The 9209-nt window shown below is 45.2% G+C and overlaps 1 protein-coding gene across 1 annotated transcript in view; it reads left to right on the plus strand.

Annotated features, from left to right (window-relative positions):
- LOC138503073 (gap junction beta-5 protein-like) overlaps window positions 1-6262 on the plus strand; it is a 64301-nt gene extending 58039 nt beyond the window's left edge. Inside the window, exon 2 of the mRNA XM_069622558.1 lies at window positions 1894-6262. Coding sequence (XP_069478659.1) covers window positions 1914-2726 — 813 coding nt within the window. The 5' untranslated portion in view covers window positions 1894-1913 and the 3' untranslated portion in view covers window positions 2727-6262. The remainder of the gene's footprint in view (window positions 1-1893) is intronic.
- Window positions 6263-9209: the final 2947 nt, after the last annotated feature.

Genomic DNA, 9209 nt, shown 5'->3' on the forward strand with positions numbered 1-9209 from the left:
GGGGCCTGTCATCAACAACAACTTTGTGAAGTTCGTAAAATTGCCTGCTAATATTATAAATGGCCTAACATTGAAAGTCTATTAAACTGCGAGTGAGGCATTTTCGAAAAGTTTTGACTTTAAACTGGATACCTTCTATAGACGAACACATTTGTTAAATAAGGTGAATTAAAGGAAAGGGATTTGCCCAAGGTCACACAATTTAATTATGTGAAGAAGCTGGGATTTGAGTCCAGTCTGAAATTTGGACCATTGACTGAGCACACCTCTTCTTACCTCTGATGTGTTCAAAAAGTAAAATAAACCAATTTGACAAATATGTCAATCCTTCTCGAAATACATTAAGCAAAAAGTCTATTATTGAAACGTTATACTCCCCCATTGAGAGGGGCAGTATCCAATGATATGATATTTATTTATGTATTTATTTATTTATTTATTTATGTATTTGCATCTTTAAAGCACGCAGCAACCCTTAGGCATCGTGGCGCTGTTACAGGAAGACTTGCTGGGTTCGAGGAGGCATTTATAACACGCCTGGACACAAGTGTCAAAAGTAACGGGATGTGTAGTAATGCAAGACTAATAATGCCCCTCTTTGCTTTGCAACTTAAGTTGAAGGCTTAAAGAAACACTGCCTTGGGATTTTGCACAATGCAAAGTAAATGTGAAGTTCCAATACAAAGGAAAATAAAACACACTTTTTTTGTCCATGACATCATGGAATTAAAATAGTTTTAAAATGGGGCAAGGGTGGTTATGCGTCTACATTTAAATGCCATGAGGCAAGAGGCAGAGTAAGGGTGGAAGATGTGTGGGGGCTTTCCACAGGTGATGCTTAATTAGAGGGCGTGCTGCCATTTACAGCTAACACAGAGCTGCCCTTTCCTCACCAGTGTGCAGCCAAGTTAAGATATGTAAGTGTTCCGAATAGAGAGTGCCATTGGGTACACTAGGTACACGTCATTGGAATTTGTTTGGAAGTGGGGGAGGGGGGCGCGGCGTGGTGTAGTTTCATGTCCAGAGGACACACTTTGCCAAAACTCTTCATTTTTTAGCCATTCTACATTGTGCACAGAACGGTCACAATTATTCATTCATATTATATCACCTGCTGGCCATTGTGCCAGTACATGGCGCATGGTCTTCTTTATACCCACAGTGTGGTGTAGGAGAAATCATGACAAGTGGCCAGGTGAATATTAGGATTTTGGATAACCTATGAGATCTGATTGGTTGCTCTAAAGTCAATCTTGTGGTCAAGGATGTGGTTGCCTAGGGAGACGGTATGACTTGAGAACGAAAGTGCCATTGGGATGATGTTGTGTTCAAGTAGGGGGCTCTTATGGAGTTCATACTCGGGGTGTCTACGGAGGAGAAGTGGGAAATGTAGACTATGGACGGGGCACGGCCGTGTGCTCACCGGGGGTCGTGTGGTCCACCTTGGGTATGTGCACTTAGCACGTGCTGTCTAGGGTCGCGAGTTCCCCTTGGAGGACACAGTATATCGAGGTGTTGCTGGGAATGTGGGTAACCTAGTGGCCAAGGGGAGATGTAGACGACACAGAATGTGTGGTGTTCAGAGGTGTGGACTGGACACAAGGAACTCTGCTAAGAAGCGATGATGCTGTCAAGTAAATTAACATGTTGAAAGAGGTTGCCTGATCCATGGAGCAGGTGGTGTCTGTTGAGGCACTAGGCTTGAACTGCAGAGTTTTGTTTTAAAATTTTAGTTGTGCCCTCAAAACACTGAACTCTATCTTAAGTTAATGCTTTCACCGTAACAAGGTTATTCTGGTGTAACCTGTGCTCTTATCATGTAGGGTCTAAAAGCTACACCTCTGACAATGATGGCGGATCCTTGCCAATACAATTTCTCTTTTTTTCTTTCAGGACCACAGAACGCAGCTACTATGAACTGGACGGTGTACGAGGCTCTTCTGAGCGGGGTCAACAAGTACTCTACGTCGTTTGGGCGCATCTGGCTGTCCGTGGTCTTCATCTTCCGTGTCCTGGTCTACCTCCTAATGGTGGGGCGTGTGTGGGGAGAGGACCAGCGTGACTTTGACTGCGACACCCGCCAGCCCGGTTGCCGGAATGTTTGCTACGACCACTACTTCCCCGTGTCTCATGTCCGGCTCTGGGCCTTGCAGCTCATCTTCGTCACGTGCCCTTCTTTGCTGGTGATCATGCACGTGAGCTACAGGGAGGACAAGGAGCGAAAGCTCCGCGAGAAGATGGGGAAAGACTACAGGAAGCTTTACGCCGACACCAGCAAGAAGCGTGGGGGGCTCTGGTGGACGTATCTACTCAGTCTTCTCTTTAAAGCCTCAGTAGACAGTATCTTCCTCTATGTTTTTCACATGATCTACGAAAATTACACACTTCCTCGGCTGGTAAAATGTACTCTCAGCCCATGCCCCAATACTGTGGACTGCTACATACCCCGAGCGACCGAGAAAAACCTATTCACCCTCTTCATGATCATCATTTCCGTCATATGCATCGTGCTCAACCTGTGCGAAGTGACTTACCTGGTGGTCAAGAGGTGCAGGGAATGCGGCCGCAATAAGAGAACGAAGGACGATATCTGTCTGGGAGAAGAGTCAAGATTAACAAGCGAGCCAAGGAACTCGGCCTCGTTGTCGGGCCAGCCGATTTTCAACGGGGTGGACTGCAAGCCGCCCACAATTGAAATTGAGGTCCACAAGTTGAGCGTTAAATAAGTGGGAACGTGGTATGCCAGCAGTTCGACAAGCATGGCGGGTTACATTGTATCCTCATGCCGAGCGATGACATTGTCCTAGTATATTTTGATAAACATGGCATGTTCTTCGAACAGACCATTTTGGTCAAGGACTTTAGGCACAGCGCTGTGGAGAATTCACCAACAGTTGGTTGACTAATTAAAAACTTTGGAGAAGACAGTACGTCAATCATGAATGAGGCGGCCATGCGCCGAAGGACGCAGTATCTGGGTTCCTACCAGAAAGCTGACTCTTGTGGCCAGAGGAATGAACTCAACGTACAAGAGCAGAAGCGGCCACCGCGCACAGAGGTGATAAGGGCTTCTTCAGAGAGTCATAGACATCTCAACATTTGCGAGTGGCTCCCGGAAGGTTTAAGAGTTATTTAATGGGTCATAAGTAGATGTCAATGGCCAAAAGTGAACACTATTAGACCAATCTCAGGGGACGTTGATCAGAAAGGTTGGAGGTTTTGGTCCAGTTGTCCGTGCTCACCCTATCGAGGGAGGTGCTTAAGACTAATGAACATTGACTTATAGCTCATCGCCAGAGTTGAGTGCGGCACTATCATGGAATATTGAGAACCCCGCAGTGAATCTACTTGAGCTGTTACCTATCGCCGCATACGTCAGGCATCCGCTCCAAGTGTCCCTGATGTGGGATTGTTTACAAGAATTGCAGCCAGGGAATAAAAAAAAAAACAATGATTGTTCATGGCGTGACTGTAACCCAAGGAGGTACTACTGTGGTCCATCACCCTTGCCGGGGAACCCCCGGGAATACCTGCATTCCTTGATTGCATGCTATATCTGCACCTCGCAAATACATTTCACAGGTAGGGGGTCTTGCACACAGAATACTTGCCTGGGTCCTAAATCTATTGCAATTAGGGAACTAGCCTGGACTACACCCCTAAGAGGTCCCAACAGCCTCATACGGATATCACGCCAGCCTCAATCTCCCTCACACCACAGTACCCTACTCCACATTGCCCTATAACAAGCGTTATTTATCCCAACGCGCCCTCAGCTACTCACAAGCCTCTTACCATCTCGCTCCGTCCCTATGTTCAGAGATACATCAGTTTGTTACATAATGTACTATGCCGCTTGCACGCCCCCGGAAGTATTTAATATCAGCTTGTAGTTAAAGGATACTGCTCTCCAAGAAGAGCCAACATTATTAGACTGGAGGCAATGGTGGCCTGACCAAGTGAGGCCATGTGCAAGAATGGAGGAGCACCTCCAGAGGTCCCCCACTGGAGTAAGGGCCAGAACCCCTCGTGGGTCTTCTGTATCCTGCCAGCTGTCCACCTCCAGGGTCATGCTTGCAGCTCGAGCTATGGGCATGTCCAAGGAGACTGTGCGGGTGCAATCTCCTGCCCCCTTCTTGCATTAGTTGGTGAGAATATTGCTGTTGGGATTACGTGGCGATGGTTGTGGGAGAAAATGGCCATAAATGTTCCAGATCAGGACTGCCTTCACTATAATATCATGTCTGGAGGGCCACTGCCCTGCAGTCTTGGGAGTATAGCTCAGGGGCAACGTGCTCGTCTTGGAAGCAAGAATACAAGAAGCAACACAGGTTTGAACCCTGGGTCTGCGCTTAGAAACCTATGTGTATTAAGCATGTTATAAATAACCTAATATATCATATCAGCCTTTTAGCATGTGACTTGCATTTCTTCGCTAATGTCCCCCTGTGGCCTTCTTGGTACGATTCTTCCATGTTCTGAAGCCTACGTCCTCCAATATTCAACATGACCTCTTCATGACCTTTCACCCCACCCAACAAAATGACTTGTGATCCAGATTGCATGCTCTCCCGTATCCCTTTCCACCAAACAGTTTTGCACTTTCTGTGGCGCAATTCCTCCCTGCGTAACCCCCTTGCACCATCAGCAATACTTGCCCCCAGTATTGGCTCCGTGGCAGGCCCGCCGACCAGAAGCCGGATTCCACCGCCTGCATTTGTTTTTGCTCATAGTTCAATTCACTGACGTGTGGCACTGCCACCACCTACCACTTGTGTTGGAGGGCCTCGGTGGCATCAGCACAATGGTGGTTTGCATGTACATCCATTAAGCTCAGCACACGCAGGTATTGGGGAAATTCACACACGCACACACACTCCGCACAGTCATTGTGCCACCTCCACAGAGGGCACTGGGGGTGAAGACGTCCATGCCAAGCCTTAAATGCCCCCTTTTTGCCCACCGTGTCCCTATGAAAAGGCATTCCCCACGATGCCAAATGCCTTTGCCAAACCTTCTGCTGTAGCCTTTGGGTTTCAGTCCTTTCTCAGGTGCCTTGAGGCGGCCATCTTGCTGCACCCACACTTTTGATTCATGAGGTACCCACAGAGGGGTTTTCCACAGGCCCTGGTCTGGTCAAATATGGCACTGCTACGAAACTCATTTCAGGCTGAGAAGATAGTCCCATGAACTGAACACCTTCCTCTCAGACTTCTGTGGGAGGGAGGTAACAGATGACCCCTTCCTACCGGTTATCACGCTTCTGCACCATACTAAGACTAGCAAACTGTGAAAGCCCGGGGGTAAACTACATGTGCCCTCTTTTGACAGGCCTCGCGGCCTAACTGCGCATGCTCCTGCCTAGGCCTTAGTGCGCGTGCTCGTAGGCAGGGAACGCCCACGAGATCTCTGTGGGTACTGTACTCTGCTGCCCCCTGGAGGACCGCTTGAGTTTAGCAACATGAATTTCAGGCTGTGCCTATGAGCCATGGAAGGACAAGCATGAAGGATACGGACTTGCGACTCAGAGTGTGTGAGTCTGAGTGATATGATATTTACAGAAAAAAGCAGTGCAAATACCACGGCCTGCAATGAATAGGTTTTCTTCACTGTGACTGGAAACCGTTTTCCTTGAACTGTCGTTCATTTAGAACTCTAAAATGCCCTAAAAAGAAAACGACAGCAACTAGAAAAATTGCACATTTATAAAAACGTATTTAAACGCATTAAGAAAATCTGCTTTCAGCCCGCGAAGCACAGTGAGCTGGCACATTTATATAACGCCGCATAGAGCGAAACGCCCACGGGCGGATATTAAAAGCTCTAAACACTGGTTTAAACGTCGCCCGCTGGTCGCGCCGGGACTCACATTATTAAAATGCGCATGTTTTCACACAGCAAACAGGCACGAGGCAGGCACTGTTTCCAAACTGTTTCAGTGCTCTCCCAACCCCTCCCGGAAACACATCAAGGGTGGTCTTTCTGTCTGAGGCGTGGACCCACCGCCAGGCCTTCAACAGGGCGCGACTACGCAGCACTTTGCTGGACATTTCTAACTTTCCTTTGCATCTTCTAAAGTGTATCTCAGTTTAATACATTCCACGCATGCGTGACCGGATGAGTCATGTTGTGTTATTGTCTCTTTCCTATAGCTCACGGTTAACTGTTAAAAGGAGAGCATACATGTTAAAATATGTTTACCATATATTTATATTACCTGTTTATAAATTCTCCTAATAAAAATTTATGAAAAAAGAAAAAAGGATCAGCTTGTTTTTTTTGTAGTCTCTCTTCTTCCACCTTAACACAGCCTTCCATGTACTATGCACATCATCATCATTTACGGGGCTGTTTCAAGACATTAACGCCCCAGGACCAAACTCTGAAATGTGCCCCACGCCCCAAAGTAAGCACCGCAACCCCTAACATTATAAAATCATTTCTCTTTGGTTCATAAAATAGCTCAGTGGATTGAGCGCTGGTTGCTGACATGTATGTGTAACTTGCAGGTTTGGAACTATGCAAAGCAAATTCAGCCTTTCATCCTTCCAGGGCATGTTAAATACCTACACGTTTTGAAGGGGCTCCTGAGGGAGCCTCGGGTGTAGAAACAAGGCACAATCACCACACACAAACTGATACGCCAGACACGAAGTTGTATTCCCAAAATCTAGGGTTTATTACAAAGCAAATAGTCTCAGTTGGCCAAATGGGTCCCACGTCCCGTGACGTGTGTTTCCAAACCCTGGAGGACGCAAGAGAGCGAGAATCATACAACAGTTACATATATACAAATCAAGCATCTTGTAATCAGTAATGACACATCCAATACCACCCCTAATACATTTCCTTTGAATTGGGCACGATGATTGACAATGGTGACAAATATGACACCTTCGAACATTCATTTAGCAACAGTTTGCAATTTTCGCAACCCTACAGACACAAGTCTTTGTTTAAAAGAACACAGAGCTTCTGTTCTCTGCAAGCAAGCTGCGTGCAGGGGAGAAACACATTCCAGGCCTTGCTATCTCCTAGTTTCTATTTGTGTACTGGGGGTCAACTTGCTCTCCAGGACTCTACCGGGCTCAGGAAAGGGGGGCCGCAAAGACGAGCATAATTCAAGTCATTTAATGTCCGTTTCTAGCATTTCTACTGTGTTTTTGAGACTAGCTGGCACCTGTGGACTGATTAGGATGCCTCGCTGCTTACTTCCAAGGATATGCGAGGAAGGAGACCGGGCATTTCTGTCTGGGTTACTGCATTCTGTTTCAACATGCCTCTCGCGGCCTTGCGTTATGCACTAGTAGAGCAGAATAATATTTCAGCAAAGCAGTTTTAACAGAAAGCAAAAAGCAAACGTTAGAGAAAACAAAATGGTGATTTCAGTCACCTTTAAAATGGCAGCACTTTAGTCAAGCTTATGGCTATATATTTCTAATACTAAACACATGAGGCGGTTGGTCTTCGGCCAATATAGTACATGGCCTTATGATTGAGGGGTGTCTATTTTTCTGGACTGACAAACCCTCCTTTTGACCGTATGCCAAACGTGTCATCCGTACATTGCTTCCTCTTCTGACCAAGTATCTGATTCTGATTCTGAATCTTGTGCATTATTAGTTTCCCCTTCATTGTCATCAATATTGATTGACATGAATTATTTAACAGTTTTTAATTCCTCATTACCATGGGTACTTGATTTAATAGTGCTCTTTTTTTCCATCATCTGTACACACTCTTCACTCATTTCAGTGCATATTATGGGTAAGCAGTGTATGCAACTACAACATGTCATGAATATTCCTAGCACTGCAGCTAGGATCGCAAATAATTTCCAGCCCCATGAATATAATATCTCCCAGAACCAGGAGACTATATCCCAACCCCCTATGGAGTTCAGAGCTCAAGACGTGCAATTTTCTTATCGCCTCAAAAATCGTAGGGGAGGAGTCATTTACAAATACACAGCATGCTGATCCCACGATTTTGTAAACACTGCCGCGATCAACCAGGATCACATCAAGAGCCATTCTATTTTGAAGTGTCATTAATCTAATGCCTTTCTCCTCTAATGTCATGTTGTATAATATATCTGTTGTTCCATTTATTGTTTTCTCTAAGAATCTGGGTAGTTGTCGTATATTATAGGAATGTATTGCTTGGGCCATAAATGGTACAAATGATTTTTCTACGTCTTCCACAATCAATCCTCCTTCATTACTTCCCCGTGGCCTAGATCTAGATAGTTTGGCTATGTCTGTTGTTTTTAGAAGAAACACTCCTGGGAACAAAAATCCTAAATATCAAGTACCGCCCCAGTTTCTAGGCAACCAGGGATACGCTTTTTCTCCACAGATAAAATGCACAGGATCACCTACATATACAGGTTCTACTTCCCTATCAAGAATCGCTGTATTCATACATCTAGTGAATATCCCTACTGAATAGGAGCCTTTCTTTTGTAAGCAAAAAGGCACAGACCGTGGGCTGTAATTTACTGTATAGGAGGGGGGCACTTCATCTTTATTTCCTTCTAGTCTCATATGAAACGTGATTACAGATGATTTATATGGTGCAGACAATCTATCTTGTGGCATAAGTTTGGAAGGTGTAACTTTTGGTGTCATTATTCGTGCTCTATGAAATATCGAGCAACCTACAGGTTTCATGATTATCTCTTCAAAGTCATTCATGTTTGTGCTATCTAACTGACCCGTTTCACTCTTATTCCATTTCACATAATATAATGTACTCAGAGATGCACTGCATGCATTACTCAATGTCAGTTGCTGCACATACCAACCTATTCCTTTACCACCATGCTGTGGCAAATGGGCACACACCCAACAATGATTCTTTCTCAGGATTGAATGTGTCATATTCATTATTTGCATTCATGTATTGTTACCATATCCTTCCCTATGTCTTTCTTCCATTGGGAACAGAGTGTAAGTAATTACATGAACCGGGCTTTCAGTAGTGGAGATGTTTCTTACAGGCAAGAGAATTTGCAATGGGTGCATTTCTTCTAAGTACCATAATACCAGTGCTGTCGTTATTGGCGCTATTATACTCATCACACACATTACTATTGTTAAAATCAGCATACAATTTTTCCGCTAATCTTTTTTGTGTAACTTTCCAGTTTCTATGTCTAATTTATTATCAGCAGTGGTGCAGGAGGGGGCAAAAGCTGATTTCGGCAT

The sequence above is a fragment of the Ambystoma mexicanum genome, chromosome 11 (assembly GCF_040938575.1).
Source record: "Ambystoma mexicanum isolate Mex_15411 chromosome 11, UKY_AmexF1_1, whole genome shotgun sequence".
Classification (NCBI taxonomy): Eukaryota; Metazoa; Chordata; class Amphibia; order Caudata; family Ambystomatidae; genus Ambystoma; species Ambystoma mexicanum.